The sequence below is a fragment of the Staurois parvus genome, unplaced genomic scaffold (assembly GCF_062004578.1).
Source record: "Staurois parvus isolate SC_StPar_1 unplaced genomic scaffold, SC_StPar_1.0 ptg000235l, whole genome shotgun sequence".
Taxonomy (NCBI): domain Eukaryota; kingdom Metazoa; phylum Chordata; class Amphibia; order Anura; family Ranidae; genus Staurois; species Staurois parvus.
The window spans coordinates 9,102,508-9,125,739 of record NW_028318031.1 but is presented as its reverse complement, the minus strand read 5'-3'; the positions used below and the strand labels follow the sequence as shown (position 1 = coordinate 9,125,739).

The 23,232-nt window shown below is 47.8% G+C and overlaps 1 protein-coding gene across 2 annotated transcripts in view; it reads left to right on the top strand.

Annotated features, from left to right (window-relative positions):
- Nucleotides 1-23,232, top strand: part of P3H2 (prolyl 3-hydroxylase 2) — a 270,488-nt gene that overhangs the window by 181,111 nt on the left and 66,145 nt on the right. For both annotated transcript variants that reach the window (XM_089680153.1, XM_089680152.1), the window contains exon 3: nucleotides 1,464-1,653. In XM_089680153.1, coding sequence (XP_089536279.1) covers nucleotides 1,464-1,653 — 190 coding nt within the window. The remainder of the gene's footprint in view (nucleotides 1-1,463; nucleotides 1,654-23,232) is intronic.

Sequence of the window (23,232 nt, the reverse complement as noted above, 5' to 3'; positions counted from 1 at the left end):
ATTGTCATCCTGAAACTGTTTTGCATTATTGCTACAAATTACAGTTATGCCATGTCTGTTAAAGCAGCATCTATGAGGATTTGTTTTTTGTATTTCATGCACTTTCAGCAGCAACTGTCAGACTTCAAGTGACCTCTAAAAAATCTGAAACTCAAAATGCAGTGTCAGGTTCAGAAAAACTAAGCATATGTGACACTTTAATTAACCTCTTGTTGACTGTGTAATATATGGGCTGCAGAAAGAAAAGTGGGCTTTCACTTTTGCCTGCACTCACTGTGTGCTTCTAGCACACTGACCGAGCTGTCACTGACAGCTCTCTTTCACAGCTTTTGATCAGAAGCCAGCGGGATGGGCTCCTGAGTATGTGGTCGCTTCAGGAGCCAATCACAGCGGTCACATAATACAGAAGGCGATTCACCTCCTGGGTATTAAAGCCTACTTAAAGGGCTGCTGGGGTTAACCTGTTGACGCCGACAGTACTTAAATATGTGGGCTTTCAGCGACTGGGCCTTGATATTTGCATACCTTGTTTACTTTTGTGCACTTTGTTTACTTTTGGTATTTGCGCGTGCCCTGAGTACTCCCAGCTCATTTTCCGGTGCCTCATGTAAAGGTCCTGATCACTACTTGCAATCGGGACCTTTCCAATCATGTGACCACTGTGACAGTCAATCATGACCGTCACATGACCCTAAACCCTTCCACGTCTCCCGGCTCCACAAGCCCCTTAAAGGGCCGGGAGGCACCGGCGTCAAGGTATTAAGCAATGATAGAAAGGCTGCAGGCAGTTGCCCTGCAAAATATTAAACCATTTTGTTAAAAGGTACCATAATAAAACCAGTAGCAAGCATAGCATTGTATTCAGTTTTTTCTGCATCCTTTACAATGTATGTAGTGTATATTAAAAATAACATGAATAGAATCTTCTATATATGCTTGTTCCAAATCCTTCTACATCTATGTGACACTATCTTGTCAATGTGCATAGAAGGTTTGCTGGGATATCTGATGTAAATGTACCTTTTCGAGCTTACCAATGTTTATTTAACTGCAAAGCACTATATATCTCATCTAGCATTAGCACGTTTAAAGATGTATTACTCAGTAGCTACCACACATACACATAATATTGTATCAGACTGAGCCAGCAGTAATAGCTAATGACATTCGAGATTTTAGCTGACTCTGCTACCTCTGACAATAAAATACCCTCACTGCCTGAAAACACATTTTCTGTGACCAGTTTACCAGATGGAGATTACATTTCCTTTTTAAATCATTTCTGGACACCAAAGTGGAAAATAAAACAACCACACATATCAGGTCACATACATAGGGGAAATTGTTACTCCAGACAGAAATAAATTATCTGCAGGGATATTGTATACCTGGAATTGTTGAAGTAATACAGCTCTGCCATTGCATAATGATTGTTTAACAAAGCCTTAATTCTGTCTGTTTAGGAAGATTATCATACAGGTGAGAAGCTCTATGATAAGGAACAATATGAACAGGCCATCAAGCACTTTGAGGATGCTTTGAAAGGCTATTTCCGAGCAGATGTTGACTGCAGGGCTATGTGCTGGGGGCCACAGAAATTTGATGAATATGAATATGTGGACTACAAAGCAACGTTGTATGAAGTCATGGCAGGTAAGCGCTTTCTGCATTTCATGTACTTAGTGCTGGCACTTGTAAAGCTATAAAGTGAGCTCATAATGTAAAATGCTAAAAAGTTGGAGCCAAGCAGCCTGCCTGAGGTCAGCTTCAGGAAAGGAAATGGCTCCAACATGGAAACTACTTCATGATTAAACTGATTTTTTTTTGGTTTTTTTGTTTAGTTTGGATGACAATTTCTATTAAAGGAGAGAAAAAGGGAAGACTTGTTTTTTTAATTTTGGATAGAGTAAGGAATATAATCCCTGTCAATTTTGTTTCTGTCATCTCTGCTCCATTGGGGAGATTGAGTGAGAGGAAATCCTTCCAAAGTGAGGAAATCCCTGCTAGTCACCAGGGTCACCAAACCTAATGTCCCTATTAGAAGATTTCACCTCAATTGCTGTTATGGTGACAACCCAAAATTCAGGATTTCCCTCCACTCTGAGTGATAACCACAAACAGGACAAATAGAGAGAGAATCTCCATAATGGGGACACAGATGACAATAAACCTAATGGCTGTTCCAATCATTCTCCACTCTATCCAAAACAAAAAAAAAATGCCTTTGGGTATACTTTACCACTTGCCCTTCAGAGGATTTACCCCCCCCCCCCCTTCCTGACCAGGACATTTTTTGCGATACGGCGCTGAGTTACTAACTGACGATTACGTCATGCAACGCTGCACCCAAATTAAATTTGCGTCCTTTTTTTTCCACAACTAGAGCTTTCTTCCAGTGGTATTTGATCGCCTCTGTGTTTTTAATTTTTTGTGCTATAAACAAAAAAATATAGACAATTTTGAAAAAAAAACTATATTTTTAACTTTTTGCTATTAACCTTCCTAGTGGTAATCTAGAGTTTGGCTCGGGGTTAATTTACAGTACCAAAAGCGGTAAGGCCGAGCCACACTCGGGATTACACTGTAATCCTTGTCCTGCGATCCCTCGATCCTTACCTTGTTCTGTGATCCCCCGATGTCTTCCCACCGTGTCCTCCGACCATGTCCTCTGGCAGATGCCGGCATCCGACTTCCGGGTTCTCTTCCCTGTGAGTGTCGCAGGGGGGCGGAACCAGCGGGAGATTCAAAAAAGTAAAAGCATGACATACAGACAATACATTGTAATCTGTTAGTATTACATTACTATATCAAACCATTTCACCTAACTTTTGTCCTGAGTGCTTTGTCCTGTGCCCTGCCTTTACTGTTACCGTTCTTTCTGCCTGGAAACTTGAGAACGTCAATGGCATCCAAAAAGCATCCCTTTATGTCAAAAACGGTTTTAGACCAGCTAGAGAACAGCGATAGTGAATTAGAATCACTTGCAGAATTGAGTGATAATGATTCGTGGGGAAATTCGTCATCAGACACTGAAAACAATTCTGCGACTGAGCTCAGTGATGTGAGAACTTGGTGCTATATTTAAAATTTCAGTGTTTTTGGCTTGATTACATTATTGAATTAAATTTATTATTATTATATTATTATTTTTTTTATAAATTAGGATTTCATGTTTCAAACTTTATCATGCCCGGGATGTTTACTAGATTCTTGTTTGGACAGATTTAAGGGAGTGATTCCTAAGAATTACATGCCTACAATATAAAACAACAAATTTCCATGCAAAACAATGTACCGCTTTGACATTCAAACATATTGATTAGTTAGACTGCCAGGGAGGTTAAACATGTCCAGTAAAAAAAAATTTAAGATCTAATTTCTTCATAAATTTAGGCCAAAATGTATTCTGCTACGTCTTTGCTAAAAAAAAAAAAAATCACAATGCGTGTAAATTAATTGGTTTACATGAAAGTTATAGCATTTACAAATGGCGGTATATATACTGTAATTGTTTATTTTATTACTAGTAATGGCAGCGATCGGTGACTTACAGCAGGACTGCGGGACTGCGGCAGGCATTCTGACATTGGGAGGAGATTACTTGGTGTTACTGACATCCCTAGTGACACCAATACAGTGATTAGTGCTATTAAAAAGCACTGACACTATACTAATGGCACTGGGCAGGCAGGGGTTAACATGTGGGTGATCAAAGGGTTAACTGTGTGCTGTTTTACTGTGGGCTGTGTGTGCGCTTTGCACTGTAAGCACACTGCTTTGTATGGCTCTGCTATGCAGAGCCATACAAAGTAGTGTGCAGGAGCTGACAGGGGAGAGATCTGTGTTGTTTATACACAGGTCTCTCCCTGTCTGTGATACTCGGCGATTGCCAGGTGCCGGCGGAGAATCACGGGCCGGGACCCGGAGATTGACAACCGAGGCCGCAAATGGTGGCACCCTCTACTCGGAACTGCAAAATCACGCATATATATATACACGTGATTTTGCGCACCCATGCCACCCTGTAGCCGTATTTCTACTATAGGGTAGCAAGTGGTTAAGGTGATATTAAACCCAACACCAAAAATTTTATAGATTGCAGCTTACCCATCCTTAGATGTGATTGCTGCATAAGTTTTATTTTTAGGCCTATTCCCCTGCTGTTTTTACCTGGTGATCTGGTCTGTAACACACTTTCTGAATTAGAGTGTCCTACTCTCTGGATGGAGGATCAACAGAGACACCTTTGGACATAAGCATTGTCAGTCTGGGGGGGAGGAGTGTTATGTGTACTAGCAGATTTAGATACACTAGCAAACTGAAGCCAAGCTCCAGCTGACACTTGTTTTGTTGTTTTTGGTGTAAAGGGTTTACATTAATAAAAGCTGATCCTTCTAAGCACCCTTACCAGTGTTAATGGATTGTCTCAATTCTCAAACTGCTACATTCGCAGAATAACTTGTTCTGTAGAAAAACAGACATACTGGCCACATCACCAGGTGAAAATAAAACAAAAAAGCCTAAATAAGAAAACAAATGCAGCCACCACATTTAAAGATCGGTAAGCTGCAGCATAATAAATGTTTTCTTTTGGGTTTAATGTACAGAACAAACGTACATACACTTTCACTGGGAGAATTGCTATGCAAATGCTTTAAAAATCAATACCATAATGTTTAGTATATGCATTGCAAGACAGGACTGTTGGAGACTTCAGACATACTGGAAGAAATGATGGCGAGAGACTATGAACGTGGTATAGGTGTGGTTGGAGACTGATATGCTACAGAAACTGGGGAAACGTCATATGAGGCCAGTAGAGAACACTGATATCGACACCCACTTCAGACTCCTGGAACCACAGGGTCACACATTGAGTACCAAGGGGGTGCATCTGGCAGCTTGGGTACAAGGCATATAGACTGACAACCTCAGCCTATAAAGCTGCCCATATATTATACAATTTTATTGTAGATTTACCAAAACCATATAATATGAGTAGAGATGAGCGAAGTATTCAAAAATTCGATTCGACTGATTCGGCGAATTCGTGGAAAAATTTTGATTCGAGTCGAATATATTCGCTGTGAATTTAACTTAAAAAAGGGTGTTTCTAGGCTTCAGAGAGACTTAATATTAGTGCAGAACACTGTACCTTTAATTTAAATGCCCTTGGAGTCTGCTGGGGAAGAGAAATAATACTGTCAGTCAGTATGACATGCAGATGAGTGCCGTCGATCTTAGAATCACCGCACACTTCACTCATTTGGGCAGTCACGGGGCCAAAACCAGAGTGTGGAGCCACAGTGTGGCGGTGGAGGCAGCAGCAATGGGAGGCCATACAGCACCCTATGACAAAAATGGAAACCACCAGCAGTGTGAGGAGACCTGAAAGTGGCACATGGCAGAGTGTGGCGATAGAGACAGCAGCAATGGGAGGCCGTACAGGGACCCATGACACACTCTGGACCTGGCAGCAGCATGAGGAGGCGGTACAGGGGCCCATGACAGATTACGGGCCTGGCAGCAGCATGAGGAGTCGATACGGGGGCCCATGGCAGATTACGGGCCTGGCAGCAGCAATGGGAGGCCGTACAGGGACCCATGACACACTCTGGACCTGGCAGCAGCATGGGGAGGCGGTACAGGGGCCCATGACAGATTCCGGGCCTGGCAGCAGCATGAGGAGTCGGTACGGGGGCCCATGACACACTCTGGACCTGGCAGCAGCATGAGGAGGCGGTACAGGGGCGCATGACAGATTACGAGCCTGGCAGCAGCAACTTGGACAGGAGGACGTTCAGCTTCTGCACCGTCGGGTGCGTGCTCGCAAACTGTTGTCTCTTGGAAACGGATTCCAAGAAAGACTGCTGACGGAATCCGTGAAGAGGAGTAACAGGAGAAGGAGCATCTGAACGAGCGGAATATGCCAACAAGCGACAACAGGGGCCCATGACAGATTACGGGCCTGGCAGCAGCATGAGGAGTCGGTACGGGGGCCCATGGCAGATTAGGGGCCTGGCAGCAGCTATGGGAGGTCCGTAATCTGCCAGCACCCTATGACAAAAAATGGAACCCACCAGCAGTGTGAGGAGACCTGAAAGTGGCACATGGCAGAGTGTGGCGATGGAGACAGCAGCAATGGGAGGCCGTACAGGGACCCATGAGAGACTCTGAACCTGGCAGCAGCATGAGGAGGCGGTATAGGGGCCCATGGCAGATTAGGGGCCTGGCAGCAGCTATGGGAGGCCCGTAATCTGCCAGCACCCTATGACAAAAAATGGAACACACCAGCAGTGTGAGGAGACCTGAAAGTGGCACATGGCAGAGTGTGGCGATGGAGACAGCAGCAATGGGAGGCCGTACAGGGACCCATGAGAGACTCTGGACTTGGCAGCAGCATGAGGAGGCGGTATAGGGGCCCATGGCAGATTAGGGGCCTGGCAGCAGCTATGGGAGGCCCGTAATCTGCCAGCACCCTATGACAAAAAATGGAACACACCAGCAGTGTGAGGAGACCTGAAAGTGGCACATGTTTGGGGCATGATTCATGGCGGATTTAGTCAGTTGTGTCAGGAACTGGTGGTTTGAAATCCAGACTAATCCACGCCTGATTCATTTTCACAAACGTCAGTCTCTCCACACTTTGGGTGGACAGTCGTGTCCTCCGCGGAGTTGCAATACCTCCTGCCACACTAAACACGCGCTCCGATGCCATGCTACTGGCCGGGCATGACAGCCTTTCAAGGGCAAATTCAGCTAGTTGGGGCCAAAGGTCAAGTTTCGTTGCCCAGTAGTCAAGGGGATTGTCTACCTCGGTTGGCAGGGTGCTGTCCAAGTAGGCCTAAGCCTGTTGTTTGAGGTCCTGCTCCAGGTCCACCTGATGCTGCTGCTGCTGCTGCTGCTGCGGCTGGTTAGTAGTTTCCTCACTGCGCTGGTGAAGAAAGCTACTCATCATCGACTGCAGACTGAGGCAGCTGCTGCTGGTGGAGCTGCCACTGCTCCTACCACCCCACCCCTCCCCTGCTGCCATGGCAGCGGAACGCGAGCGCACAGGGCCCACAGTGTCTGAGGATGGACGTTGGCGCAGACAGGCAGAGACCAGCTGACTACATAGGTGGTTTTTATAGTACGTTATTTTGGCCTCCCTCTCAGCAGGTGTGAAAAAGGCCACCATTTTTGAACGGTAGCGAGGGTCCAACAAGGTGGACAGCCAAAAGTCATCCCTCTGTCTGATGGTTATTATTCGGCTGTCGGTACGCAAGCAAGCGAGCATGCTATGGGCCATTTGTGCCAAGGAATGCGAGGGACTCCCTGCCTCCATCTCCACAGCATACTGCCACGGTGCGTCTGGGTCCTCTGTCTCCTCTTCCTCCTCCTCTACCAGATGCTCCTGCTCCTCCACTCCTGTCCGCTGAGTGGAAAAACCACCCATTTCACTCAATAATTCCTGAGCACCAATGTCCTCCTCTACCTCCTCCTCTTCTTCCTGTCCTGCCCCCACAGGGGTCATGTGGCGTTGAGATCTGTGCGCCACATCTACCGCACCCTGACCAGCCATTGTTAACAGCATTTGTTCCAGGACGTGCAACAGAGGAATGACGTCGTTCATCCCACAGTCCTGCCGACTCACGAATAGCGTGGCCTCCTCAAAGGGCCTGAGCAAGCGCAGGTGTCACTCATGAGCTGCCAATGGCTGACATCTAAGTTACACAGGGAGTACCTTTATCCGCTTTTAACATCAGGAAATCTGTGATGGCCTTTTGCTGTTCGTAAAGGCGGTCTAACATATGTAGGGTTGAATTCCACCTTGTTGCAACGTCACAGCATGAGGAGTCGGTACGGGGGCCCATGGCAGATTACGGGCCTGGCAGCAGCAATGGGAGGCACGTAATCTGCCAGCACCCTATGTCAAAAAATTCAACACACCAGCAGTGTGTGAGGAGACCTGAAAGTGGCACATGGCAGAGTGTGGCGATGGAGACAGCAGCAATGGGAGGCCGTACAGGGACCCATGAGAGACTTTGGACCTGGCAGCAGTATGAGGAGGCGGTATATAGGGGCCTGGCAGCAGCTATAGGAGGCCCGTAATCTGCCAGCACCCTATGTCAAAAAATTCAACACACCAGCAGTGTGAGGAGACCTGAAAGTGGCACATGGCAGAGTGTGGCGATGGAGACAGCAGCAATGGGAGGCCGTACAGGGACCCATGACAGACTCTGGACTTGGCAGCAGCATGAGGAGGCAGTATATAGGGGCCTATGGCAGATTAGGGGCCTGGCAGCAGCTATGGGAGGCCCGTAATCTGCCAGCACCCTATGTCAAAAAATTCAACACACCAGCAGTGTGTGAGGAGACCTGAAAGTGGCACATGGCAGAGTGTGGCGATGGAGACAGCAGCAATGGGAGGCCGTACAGGGACCCATGAGAGACTCTGGACTTGGCAGCAGCATGAGGAGGCGGTATAGGGGCCCATGGCAGATTAGGGGCCTGGCAGCAGCTATGGGAGGCCCGTAATCTGCCAGCACCCTATGTCAAAAAATTGAACACACCAGCAGTGTGAGGAGACCTGAAAGTGGCACATGGCATGAGACACTGTGGACCTGGCAGCAGCATGAGGAGGCGGTACAGGGGCCCATGGCAGATTAGGGGCCTGGCAGCAGCTATGGGAGGCCCGTAATCTGCCAGCACCCTATGTCAAAAAATTGAACACACCAGCAGTGTGTGAGGAGACCTGAAAGTGGCACATGGCAGAGTGTGGCGATGGAGACAGCAGCAATGGGAGGCCGTACAGGGACCCATGACAGACTCTGGACCTGGCAGCAGCATGAGGAGGCGGTATATAGGGGCCCATGGCAGATTAGGGGCCTGGCAGCAGCTATAGGAGGCCCGTAATCTGCCAGCACCCTATGTCAAAAAATTCAACACACCAGCAGTGTGAGGAGACCTGAAAGTGGCACATGGCAGAGTGTGGCGATGGAGACAGCAGCAATGGGAGGCCGTACAGGGACCCATGACAGACTCTGGACCTGGCAGCAGCATGAGGAGGCGGTATATAGGGGCCTATGGCAGATTAGGGGCCTGGCAGCAGCTATGGGAGGCCCGTAATCTGCCAGCACCCTATGTCAAAAAATTCAACACACCAGCAGTGTGAGGAGACCTGAAAGTGGCACATGGCAGAGTGTGGCGATGGAGACAGCAGCAATGGGAGGCCGTACAGGGACCCATGACAGACACTGGACTTGGCAGCAGCATGAGGAGGCGGTATATAGGGGCCTATGGCAGATTAGGGGCCTGGCAGCAGCTATGGGAGGCCCGTAATCTGCCAGCACCCTATGTCAAAAAATTCAACACACCAGCAGTGTGAGGAGACCTGAAAGTGGCACATGGCATGAGACACTGTGGACCTGGCAGCAGCATGAGGAGGCGGTACAGGGGCCCATGGCAGATTAGGGGCCTGGCAGCAGCTATAGGAGGCCCGTAATCTGCCAGCACCCTATGACAAAAAATTGAACACACCAGCAGTGTGAGGAGACCTGAAAGTGGCACATGGCAGAGTGTGGCGATGGAGACAGCAGCAATGGGAGGCTGTACAGGGACCCATGAGAGACTCTGGACTTGGCAGCAGCATGAGGAGGCGGTATAGGGGCCCATGGCAGATTAGGGGCCTGGCAGCAGCTATGGGAGGCCCGTAATCTGCCAGCACCCTATGTCAAAAAATTCAACACACCAGCAGTGTGAGGAGACCTGAAAGTGGCACATGGCATGAGACACTGTGGACCTGGCAGCAGCATGAGGAGGCGGTACAGGGGCCCATGGCAGATTAGGGGCCTGGCAGCAGCTATAGGAGGCCCGTAATCTGCCAGCACCCTATGTCAAAAAATTCAACACACCAGCAGTGTGTGAGGAGACCTGAAAGTGGCACATGGCAGAGTGTGGCGATGGAGACAGCAGCAATGGGAGGCCGTACAGGGACCCATGAGAGACTCTGGACTTGGCAGCAGCATGAGGAGGCGGTATAGGGGCCCATGGAAGATTAGGGGCCTGGCAGCAGCTATGGGAGGCCCGTAATCTGCCAGCACCCTATGTCAAAAAATTCAACACACCAGCAGTGTGAGGAGACCTGAAAGTGGCACATGGCATGAGACACTGTGGACCTGGCAGCAGCATGAGGAGGCGGTATATAGGGGCCTATGGCAGATTAGGGGCCTGGCAGCAGCTATAGGAGGCCCGTAATCTGCCAGCACCCTATGTCAAAAAATTCAACACACCAGCAGTGTGAGGAGACCTGAAAGTGGCACATGGCAGAGTGTGGCGATGGAGACAGCAGCAATGGGAGGCCGTACAGGGACCCATGACAGACTCTGGACCTGGCAGCAGCATGAGGAGGCGGTATATAGGGGCCTATGGCAGATTAGGGGCCTGGCAGCAGCTATAGGAGGCCCGTAATCTGCCAGCACCCTATGTCAAAAAATTCAACACACCAGCAGTGTGAGGAGACCTGAAAGTGGCACATGGCAGAGTGTGGCGATGGAGACAGCAGCAATGGGAGGCCGTACAGGGACCCATGACAGACTCTGGACTTGGCAGCAGCATGAGGAGGCGGTATATAGGGGCCTATGGCAGATTAGGGGCCTGGCAGCAGCTATGGGAGGCCCGTAATCTGCCAGCACCCTATGTCAAAAAATTGAACACACCAGCAGTGTGAGGAGACCTGAAAGTGGCACATGGCATGAGACACTGTGGACCTGGCAGCAGCATGAGGAGGCGGTATATAGGGGCCTATGGCAGATTAGGGGCCTGGCAGCAGCTATAGGAGGCCCGTAATCTGCCAGCACCCTATGTCAAAAAATTCAACACACCAGCAGTGTGAGGAGACCTGAAAGTGGCACATGGCAGAGTGTGGCGATGGAGACAGCAGCAATGGGAGGCCGTACAGGGACCCATGACAGACTCTGGACCTGGCAGCAGCATGAGGAGGCGGTATATAGGGGCCTATGGCAGATTAGGGGCCTGGCAGCAGCTATAGGAGGCCCGTAATCTGCCAGCACCCTATGTCAAAAAATTCAACACACCAGCAGTGTGAGGAGACCTGAAAGTGGCACATGGCAGAGTGTGGCGATGGAGACAGCAGCAATGGGAGGCCGTACAGGGACCCATGACAGACTCAGGACTTGGCAGCAGCATGAGGAGGCGGTATATAGGGGCCTATGGCAGATTAGGGGCCTGGCAGCAGCTATGGGAGGCCCGTAATCTGCCAGCACCCTATGTCAAAAAATTGAACACACCAGCAGTGTGTGAGGAGACCTGAAAGTGGCACATGGCAGAGTGTGGCGATGGAGACAGCAGCAATGGGAGGCCGTACAGGGACCCATGACAGACTCTGGACCTGGCAGCAGCATGAGGAGGCGGTATATAGGGGCCTATGGCAGATTAGGGGCCTGGCAGCAGCTATGGGAGGCCCGTAATCTGCCAGCACCCTATGTCAAAAAATTGAACACACCAGCAGTGTGTGAGGAGACCTGAAAGTGGCACATGGCAGAGTGTGGCGATGGAGACAGCAGCAATGGGAGGCCGTACAGGGACCCATGACAGACTCTGGACTTGGCAGCAGCATGAGGAGGCGGTATATAGGGGCCTATGGCAGATTAGGGGCCTGGCAGCAGCTATGGGAGGCCCGTAATCTGCCAGCACCCTATGACAAAAAATGGAACACACCAGCAGTGTGTGAGGAAACCTGAAAGTGGCACATGTTTGAGGCATGATTCATGGCGGATTTAGTTAGTTGTGTCAGGAACTGGTGGTTTGAAATCCAGACTAATCCACGCCTGATTCATTTTCACAAACATCAGTCTCTCCACACTTTGGGTGGACAGTCGTGTCCTCCGCGGAGTTACAATACCTCCTGCCGCACTAAACACGCGCTCCGATGCCACGCTACTGGCCGGGCATGACAGCCTTTCAAGGGCAAATTCAGCTAGTTGGGGCCAAAGGTCAAGTTTCGTTGCCCAGTAGTCAAGGGGATTGTCTACCTCGGTTGGCAGGGTGCTGTCCAAGTAGGCCCAAGCCTCCTCTACCAGAAGCTCCTGCTCCTCCACTCCTGTCCGCTGAGTGGAAAAACCACCCATTTCACTCAATAATTCCTGAGCACAAATGTCCTCCTCTACCTCCTCCTCTTCTTCCTGTCCTGCCCCCACAGGGGTCATGTGGCGTTGAGATCTGTGCGCCACGTCTACCGCACCCTGACAAGCCATTGTTAACAGCATTTGTTCAAGGACGTGCAACAGAGGAATGACGTCGTTCATCCCATAGTCCTGCCGACTCACGAATAGCGTGGCCTCCTCAAAGGGCCTGAGCAAGCGGCAGGTGTCACGCATGAGCTGCCAATGGCTGACATCGAAGTTACACAGGGGAGTACCTTTATCCGCTTGTAACATCAGGAAATCGGTGATGGCCTTTCGCTGCTCGTAAAGGCGGTCTAACATGTGTAGGGTTGAATTCCACCTTGTTGCAACGTCGCAGATCAGGCGATGATGTGGAATTCCGTTCTGCCGCTGCAGCTCAATGAGGGTGTGCTTTGCGGTGTAGGAATGGCTGAAATGCATGCAAAGTTTACGTGACATTTTAAGGATGTCTTGCAGTGGGATGGTGGATTTTAGGAACCGCTTGACAACCAGATTGAACACGTGAGCCATGCATGGCGCATGGCACAACCTTCCTTGACGCAGAGCAGACACCATGTTCTTTCCGTTGTCGGTCAACATGGTTCCGATTTTCAGTTTGCGCGGAGACAGCCATCTGTCGATTTCTCTGTTCATTACACTCAGAAGTTCCTCCCCTGTGTGACTACGTTCGCCAAGGCATACCAGGTGCAGAACAGCGTGACACCGTTGCGCCCTGCACATGTGATATGCCGGTCGGATAATGGGACTTGGCACGGGGGTGGCGGCTGAGGACACGGCGGAAGAAGAGGTGGTAGAGGCGGACATCTTTTGTGGACCAAGGACGTGCAAACGTGGAGGCAAAACCTGTCCAAGTTGCTGGTGCTGCTGTGACGGCACCACGTTCACCCAGTGGGCCGTAAATGACATGTACTGTCCCTGACCGTAGTTACAGCTCCACACGTCGGCGCTGCCATGCATTTTGGCAGAGACCAACATGCTCAAAGACTGGCCCACCATCTCTTCTACATGTGAATGCAGGGTTGGCACTGCCTTTTTGGCGAAGAAATGACGGCTTGGCACTCTCCACCGCGGCGCGGCACAAGCCATCATTTCTCGGAAAGGTGCTGAGTCCACCACTTGGAAAGGGAGGGACTGCAGCACCAGCAACTTGGACAGGAGGACGTTCAGCTTTTGCACCGTCGGGTGCGTGCTCGTAAACTGTTGTCTCTTGGAAACGGATTCCAAGAAAGACTGCTGACGGAATCCGTGAAGAGGAGTAGCAGGAGAAGGAGCATCTGAATGAGCGGAAGATGCCAACGAGCGACAACTCCCCTCAGCAGAGGTGTTGGAGCCTTGACTGGCTGATGGAGGGCGATTGACGTCGGGTGACGGAGCAAGTAACAGAGCGGGTGATGGAGCGGGGGCTGGGGCGGGCCGAACCGCCGTATCTTTATCACGGTTTTCCCAGGCCACCAAATGGCGACGCTGCATATGCTGCCGCAACGCTGTAGTCCCAACATGGGCCCCCTGGCCACGCTTGACTTTCTGGCCACATAGTCGACATACGGCTACGTTTACTTCCTCGGGCGGCTTGACGAAAAATTGCCACACCGCCGAGTAGGAAACTTTGCCCCCGATACTCCTCACTGGCTGACTGCTGCTTCCTCCATGCACACCGGCACCACTACTGGCCGTGGTGGTAGGCTGCAGTGGAGCTGGTGCTCTACTCCGTGGCCGTTTGGCTCCACTGACACTGCTGCGACCCTGCTGCCTCCTGGGCAACCCACCGACTGTTTCGCTCGCTGCCAAGCTGCCACCCTCTTCTCCTGATGATGCGGAAGAAATTGCCTGATGACGACGAGGCTGCCAAGTGCGATCAACCTCCTCATCATCAAGTAGGGTCTCCGCCTCACTACTAGCCCCCTCGGCTGCGTCTGGGTCAGGAGACAGACCTGTCTCTAGACCGGCTACTGAGCCACTCTCCTCGCCACTACTTCTTCGCCTGGCTGCTGAAAAGGCGGATGTCTCCCCCCGTTCCTGACCGCCCTCTGTTAGCTCTTCCTCACTGTACAGTGGGGCTGAGCCCACAGCATGCGATACTTCGCTTGGTGAGGGAACACCAAAGGACAGGGGCAGGTAGAGGACACGTGATTTCAGTGGGCTTGGTCCCGGGCCATGCCAACTAACGGTTGTGTCTGACGTACCCACCGACCGTTGGCTGTAGGTGTCAGAGGTGACCTGGGAAGAGGAAGACGACCGAGCCAACCAATCGACGACGGCAGGGTTGTCGGTGGAGACACGACCGCTGGATGACACCGGGAGCACTGGCCTCTGGCTGCGAATAGTGCTGCCTCGACCCCTTCCTCTGCTGCCACGTCTGCTCGCTCCTAAAACATTGCCTCCTCTGCCACTCCTCTGCATGTTGTCTGACATACTCTTTAATTCAACGATTCTGTGTCCCTGAGTAACAATTCTGTGTCCCTGAGTAACATTCTGTGTCTGTCCCTGAGTAACAATTCTGTGGCCCTAAGTAACGGTTCTGTGGCCCTCAGTAACAATTCTGTGTCCCTCAGTAACAATTCTGTGTCTGTCCCTGAGTAACAATTATGTGGCCCTAAGTAACGGTTCTGTGGCCCTCAGTAACAATTCTGTGTCCCTGATTAACGTTTATGTGGCCCTAAGTAACGGTTCTGTGGCCCTCAGTAACAATTCTGTGTCCCTGAGTAACAATTCTGTGTCTGTCCGAGTAACAATTCTGTGGCCCTAAGTAACAGTTCTGTGGCCCTCAGTAACAATTCTGTGTCCCTGAGTAACAATTCTGTGGCCCTAAGTAACGGTTCTGTGGCCCTCAGTAACAATTCTGTGGCCCTGAGTAACAATTCTGTGGCCCTAAGTAACAATTCTGTGGCCCTCAGTAACAATTCTGTGTCCCTGAGTAACAATTCTGTGTCTGTCCGAGTAACAATTCTGTGGCCCTAAGTAACAGTTCTGTGGCCCTCGGTAACAATTCTGTGTCCCTGAGTAACAATTCTGTGGCCCTAAGTAACGGTTCTGTGGCCCTCAGTAACAATTCTGTGTCCCTGAGTAACAATTCTGTGGCCCTAAGTAACGGTTCTGTGGCCCTCAGTAACAATTCTGTGTCCCTGAGTAACAATTCTGTGTCTGTCCGAGTAACAATTCTGTGGCCCTAAGTAACAGTTCTGTGGCCCTCAGTAACAATTCTGTGTCCCTCAGTAACAATTCTGTGGCCCTAAGTAACAGTTCTGTGGCCCTCAGTAACAATTCTGTGTCCCTGAGTAACAATTCTGTGGCCCTAAGTAACGGTTCTGTGGCCCTCAGTAACAATTCTGTGTCCCTGAGTAACAATTCTGTGTCTGTCCGAGTAACAATTCTGTGGCCCTAAGTAACAGTTCTGTGGCCCTCAGTAACAATTCTGTGTCCCTGAGTAACAATTCTGTGGCCCTAAGTAACAGTTCTGTGGCCCTCAGTAACAATTCTGTGTCCCTGAGTAACAATTCTGTGGCCCTAAGTAACGGTTCTGTGGCCCTCAGTAACAATTCTGTGTCTGTCCGAGTAACAATTCTGTGTCTGTCCCTGATTAACGTTTACGTGGCCCTAAGTAACGGTTCTGTGGCCCTCAGTAACAATTCTGTGTCCCTGATTAACGTTTCTGTGGCCCTAAGTAACGGTTCTGTGGCCCTCAGTAACAATTCTGTGTCCCTCAAGAAACAATTCTGTGTCTGTCCGTGAGTAACAATTCTGTGGCCCTAAGTAACGGTTCTGTGGCCCTCAGTAACAATTCTGTGTCCCTGATTAACATTTATGTGACCCTAAGTAACGGTTCTGTGGCCCTCAGTAACAATTCTGTGTCCCTGATTAACGTTTCTGTGGCCCTAAGTAACGGTTCTGTGGCCCTCAGTAACAATTCTGTGTCCCTCAGTAACAATTCTGTGTCTGTCCCTGAGTAACAATTCTGTGGCCCTAAGTAACGGTTCTGTGGCCCTCAGTAACAATTCTGTGTCCCTGATTAACTTTTATGTGGCCCTAAGTAACGGTTCTGTGGCCCTCAGTAACAATTCTGTGTCCCTGATTAACGTTTCTGTGGCCCTCAGTAACAATTCTGTGTCCCTCAGTAACAATTCTGTGTCTGTCCCTGAGTAACAATTCTGTGGCCCTAAGTAACGGTTCTGTGGCCCTCAGTAACAATTCTGTGTCCCTGAGTAACAATTCTGTGGCCCTAAGTAACGGTTCTGTGGCCCTCAGTAACAATTCTGTGTCCCTGAGTAACAATTCTGTGGCCCTAAGTAACGGTTGTGGCCCTCAGTAACAATTCTGTGTCCCTCAGTAACAATTCTGTGTCTGTCCCTGAGTAACAATTATGTGGCCCTAAGTAACGGTTATGTGGCCCTCAGTAACAATTCTGTGTCCCTGAGTAACAATTCTGTGTCTGTCCCTGAGTAACAATTCTGTGGCCCTAAGTAACGGTTCTGTGGCCCTCAGTAACAATTCTGTGTCCCTGAGTAACAATTCTGTGGCCCTAAATAACGGTTCTGTGGCCCTCAGTAACAATTCTGTGTCCCTGAGTAACAATTCTGTGGCCCTAAGTAACGGTTGTGGCCCTCAGTAACAATTCTGTGTCCCTCAGTAACAATTCTGTGTCTGTCCCTGAGTAACAATTATGTGGCCCTAAGTAACGGTTATGTGGCCCTAAGTAACGGTTCTGTGGCCCTCAGTAACAATTCTGTGTCCCTGAGTAACAATTCTGTGTCTGTCCCTGAGTAACAATTCTGTGGCCCTAAGTAACGGTTCTGTGGCCCTCAGTAACAATTCTGTGTCCCTGAGTAACGTTTCTGTGGCCCTAAGTAACAATTCTGTGGCCCTCAGTAACAATTCTGTGTCTGTCCCTGAGTAACAATTCTGTGGCCCTTACTAACGTTTCTGTGGCCCTAAGTAACAGTTCTGTGGCCCTCAGTAACAATTCTGTGTCCCTGAGTAACGTTTCTGTGGCCCTAAGTAACAATTCTGTGGCCCTCAGTAACAATTCTGTGTCTGTCCCTGAGTAACAATTCTGTGGCCCTAACTAATGTTTCTGTGGCCCTAAGTAACAGTTCTGTGGCCCTCAGTAACAATTCTGTGTCTGTCCCTGAGTAACAATTCTGTGGCCCTAACTAACGTTTCTGTGGCCCTAAGTAATTTATCACTTTACATAAAACCTGCACCTAAAGAATTATTTATACTGCCTTATCTTCTAAACATAATTAGGTATATAGATCTCTAGGTCTGACATCACCAACTGCATATCTATCCTGGATCACTGATTCAAAGTATTAAATCCAGCAAGAACCAGGCGACCAGCAATCACACAAGGAGGTCAGCAATGGCATCCTTCATATTTCACTACTTGCAGAAATCATCGACTGCATATTTCTACTGGACCACTGACTCAAAAGTATTAAATCCAACAAGAACCAGGAGAGCAGCAATCACACAAGGGGGTCAACAATTACATCCTACATATTTCGCTCCTTGCAGGCGTCCTACTAAACAAGGACTCATCAAAGCTGATGGTAGCTTGGTTACATCACATACATAAGATGAAAAATATTTATACAGTGCTCCTTCATACAATAATAAATCACACACTACATTATGTCAATTTAATTAATGCCCGTTGAGTATTTTATTCTGTGAGCTGTTTCTGTAAGCTTCTCTGCTAATGCAAATGGAATTGTTGGGGAATCTGGATTCTATCCAGCACACAAATTGGCTTCATGATATTTTTCCATAGTCTCAGCAGGTTGAGTAAATGTTTATATGTGCATGATCTAGTATGTAATTCTTCTATGTTTTAATGTTGGCTTATGATTTAAGCACATTTTTCATATCTGTAATCTTAAACACAATCTGTCATGACCAGGCAGGAGCAACACATATCTGAAAGTAGTAAATTCAGGCTATTACAGCCAAAATATGATTCAAGTATTTATTGTATTTTCTAACACCAAGAAGCAGATTTATCCCTAAACACAATAGTCAGGTAAATCAGCATATGTGTGTTGTTAAGTTTAGGAAAACACCACAAAAAGGTCTTGTATCCAGGAAGTGCCTATAATGGAACCATGTGGAGCAGGTTTTTTAGGAGGTTCAAACGTTTAACCCCCTGGGGTCTGGCCACATGTCCTTCAAGCCAGTAAAGTAGAACTTTGATTCACTGTTCAGTGCAGACGTTAACACACTTCAAGCCAGCAGCCAGTTGACACTGTAGCCACACACACTTACCAAAAGATCATGTCCCCTTCTCAGCTGGTGCCTAAGTCTGTTCCTGCCTTCCCTGACAGTGAACTCTGTAGCATTTTGAGAAATTAATGCTGAGGATGTCCTAAATTCCACCAGCCCTCTCTCATCTTTAATTGACACTGTAATATTTAACTCACACTCTTAACTCTTTATCTTTAGTTTATTCCACCTCTTGGGCAAAAAATGAATCCACCGTATTTCTGATTCTCAAAGCCTTGCAGAACGTGACCCCAGGCTAGGTCCCTAGGCAAACCCTGTATGGCAGCAGGTTCTAAGATGGAGAAAAAGCCACTAAGTGAGGAACATGAAGTACGCCTGTTCCCTCACTACCAGGGTTCCCAGTATTCGCCACGTCACCTGCTTCAAATGCTGGCTGGCTACTTCTTTACTTCTTCCTCCACAATCATATACAGTATGTGGATTGCAATGTTCAGTTACCTGCACTTAATCACAAGGGATAACCTGGTCACACTTGGAATTCTACTTAACCCGGAGGGTTAATATGACTTTACACCTAGATTAAGTTCTCCATACACCATTGTTACATCTTGGTCCCACACTTAGGCTGGCCATACATTGAAGGATAAGTTCACCTTTTGACCAAAAATAATAAATGCACATTTTTTTGCAGGTAAATTGTGCATTTATTATTTTTGGTTACAGGATTCAGTAAAGCATTGCACCAGCGATCTGCAGACCTGTCAATATATCTGCTTGCCCATACAGGAAGATTCAATGAGCTACCACGGAGCTCCACAGCACCATGGTAGTTAATTGAGAACTACAAGCCGACATCTGCTAAGGCTGTCTGGACTTGTAGTTCATTCATTCACAGAACACTGAATGAATGACATGGCCCTGTGAGCGGAGCCGCTCTGTTTTTAAATGTGACAGCTTGTATGGGGAACTTCTCTTTGTAGTTCTGTCATGGAGGGGGGGGCAGCGGACAGCGGCCAGCGGCTTCAGCATTGGGAAAATGTTACATGTTCCACCCTGAAAACAGGTGGGACATCTTTCCAAAGGTGAACTTATCCTTTAATCATTTCTTTTTGTTCAACAAGCAGACTGAGCTAATAAAAAATTACCTGATTTCTCCATCCAAACATTTGAGGTGGAGGGAGACTTCCCCGCCATCAGAATACGCCGTTCAGTGCTGCCGACTATAGTCAGCCACACTGATCATTTGGGAAAAACCTGACAGTCTGGTTGTACTGAAGTAGATCAACTTTTGTACAAGCAGCCTGCCCATATATGTATTGAAATTTGTCTGGTCCCAAGTGAACCAGCTGAATTTTGATTCATGTTTGGCTGCCCTTTTCCATGAATAATTTAGAAACCTTTCTTTGTAACAAAAGTCTTTTTTACATTGGATTCAATTGGCTGTGCTGCTCTTACTCTCCATAGTGGTGCTGAGAAGTGATGGTGCATAAATAAATCATGCTGCTCATACCTCAAAGTGCAATTGTTCATGGTAATAAAGTCCATTACGTGCTGTCTCCCTAAGAACAGGTTCCATTGCAGGGAGTTGAGGCCCGAAGAAGAGCTTACATCCTCACTGTATGCTTCACACAACGGACTGCATCCACCATGAGGTTGGCTTCAATACATTTATGCCCTTCACAAGGGGAAGTGACACACCTATAGGGGAAACTATGTCACAACTGACCCAACCCCCACAAGCATTAGCCAAAACTGCCAAAACTTTAAAGTAACAAAACACATTGGTAAAATTTAACACAAATATTCATATTCATAAAAATGTTAACCCTTCTATTTTCTACTCTTCAACAGTCCTGCCCTGACCTGGGCATTGCTGTCTACAACAGTTCACTTTCATCCACATTAGACTCACTTGCTCCTCTAACAACACGAAGCTTCAGGCCTTAGCCATAACAACCTTGGCAGACTGACGACACCAGAAATCTAAAGAGACATAGTCGTGCACTGGAGCGAATGTGGCGTAAAACCAAATCACACCAAGCTTCCACCCTATATAAATCTGCTGTATTAACATACAATTCCTCCCTCCATGCTGCCAAACAAGCCTACTTTGTCACTTTCATCAATAGCATGTCATCCAGTCCCCGTCGTCTCTTCTCTACTTTTAGCTCTCTACTTTCTCCACCTTCACCTCCACCCAGCAGCTCACTCACTGCTCACAAGATTGCAAATAATTTCAAAAACAAGATTGATGCAATTCGTAGAGGGATCTCTACTGCACAGACATCCATCCCACTTAGTATAACTTATACTAAACCTCCCTCAACACTTTCCTCTGTTAACCTTGCTACTACTGAAGAGCTCACTAAGGTTTTTTCAGAAGCCCGTCTCACTACCTGCCCCCTGGATCCTGTTCCCTCACAACTACTATGGTCACCTTCTTCTTCCATCCTATGCTCCCTCACTCACATCTTCAATCTCTCCTTCTCTAACAGTGCCTTCTCAACCCCTCTAAAGCATGCACACATCACTCCCATACTTGAAAAGCCCTCCCTGGACCCCACCAACATGAACAACTCAAGACCTTGCTCCCATTCACCTCTAAACTCTTAGAATGCTTAGTCTACAATCGCCTGAGCTCCTACCTCAGTGACAACAACCTTCTTGACCTTTTACAGTCTGGCTTTCACTAACAACACCCAATTGAAACTGCCCTACTAAAACTCACTAATGATCTACTAACTGCTAAAACCAATGGCCACTACTTCGTACTCTTACTACTTGACCTCTCTGCAGCCTTTGATACTGTTGACCATCCCCTCCTCCTCAAAAAACACCATTCTCTTGGCCTGCGAGACTCTGCTCTCTCCTGGTTCTCCTCCTACCTATCGCAGCTCTCCTTCAGCATTACCTATAACTCTGGCTCCGCCTCTCCACTCCCTCTTTCTGTAGGGGTCCCTTAAGGTTCTGTCCTTGGACCCCTTCTCTTCTCCATCTACACCTCCTCCCTTGGTCACTTGATAAACTCCCATGGCTTCAAGTACCATCTCTATGCTGATGACACACAAACCTATCTTTCTACTCCTCACCTCTTCAGTCTCCGCTCGCATTACTAACCTACTAAGTGACACATTGGCATGGATTTCACTGCACTTCCTCAAACTCAATCTTTCCAAAACTGAGCTCTTAGTATTCCATCCAGCCCATGCCCCCTCCCCTGACTTCTCCATCAAGACCAATAATACAACCATCAGTCCCTCCCCTCATGCCAGGTTACTAGGTGTAATCCTAGACTCCAATCTGTCCTTTCAGTCCCAAATCCAATCGCTGTCCAAATCATGTAGACTTCACCTCCACAACATCTCCAAGATACGGACGTTTTTAACCTCGGAAACTACTAAGCAACTTATTCACTCCCTTGTTATCTCTCGCCTTGACTATTGTAACTCCCTCCTCATTGGCCTACCTCACTTCATCCCCTCTTCAGTCTATCATGAATTCTGCTGCCAGACTCATCCACCTTACAAACTGTTCTGTATCTGCCACCCTTCACTGGCTTCCCATTGCTCAACGGATAACATTCAAAACATTAACAATAACATATAAAGCCATTTATAACTCTGCCCCAAATTACATCTCCAATCTTGTCTCCAACTCTCTGCTCGCCGCACAACCTCCTGCTCTCTAGCTCCCTCGTCTCCTCCTCCCATGCTCGTCTCCAGGACTTTCCCCCATCCTCTGGACCTTTCTACCCCAATTTATCAGACTATCGCCTACTCAGCACACTTTTAGACGATCTCTGAAAACCTATCTCTTCAAGGAAGCCTATCCCTCAGCTAATAAAGGAATCTTCTAGTCCTCCTACCAGTTCATCCCCTACAGTTACTACCTGTTGTACTACTAGCCCCTCCCTCTTAGATTGTAAGCTCCAAGGAGCAGGGCCCTCCTAATCCTCTTGTATTGAACTGTACTGTTGCTGTATTGTCTCTTGTTATATTGTAATGCGCTGAGCAAACTATTGGCGCTATATAAATCCCGTATAATAATAATAAAATAAAGTAGGCAACTGCCCACAATTGCTGTGTGTCCAGCAAGAGTTTACTTAAAGAATATTAATTGGAATGAACTTGTGCTACAGCTAACTAAAAAGGCTACAACTAATTAAAAAGGCCCCTGCTCCCTTTCTAACATCTGTACTATCTACCCTGTAGAAGGAAGATGCTTATACGTACCTATTTTCAGGGTGCTTCAGGCTGGTTGTGGGATCGGCTCCCAAAGGCCAGCTTCAGGGAAGAAGAGGACAGCTCTGGGATAGGAAGCTGTATATCCCTCCCCTTTTTTCATTTTCCTGCCACTGTGTTCAAAAAATTCCCACTGTTTCTGATTATATATTATACAAAACAAAATTCACATAAGACTTTTCAGGTGCCAATTAAGAGTTATAATACACATTATTTAAAAAAACATGTCTTTTATTTCTATGAACATAATTGGTTAAAAATGATCATAAAAACCACAAAGTTTTGACACATATGAAGTTGCTTTACAATTTAGCATCAGATATAACTTTTTCTACATATCAGAATAGCTTCATCACAATAGTACCCATTTAATTCATACACAAATGCAGTATGCCTTCAAGTGAACATAACCATATTTCAAAGGTTAAAGATGGTCCACCTGTAAGGGATGTTGGTACAGTTCTTTAAAGTTATTCTCTGGCACTATGGTCTACTTTATCAGGAAGAGGCAGACCAGTTTGATGTGTGAATAAATTGGGGATGTGTTCCCATTATCTTGAATCAAAACTCCAACTCAAATATCAGGATAA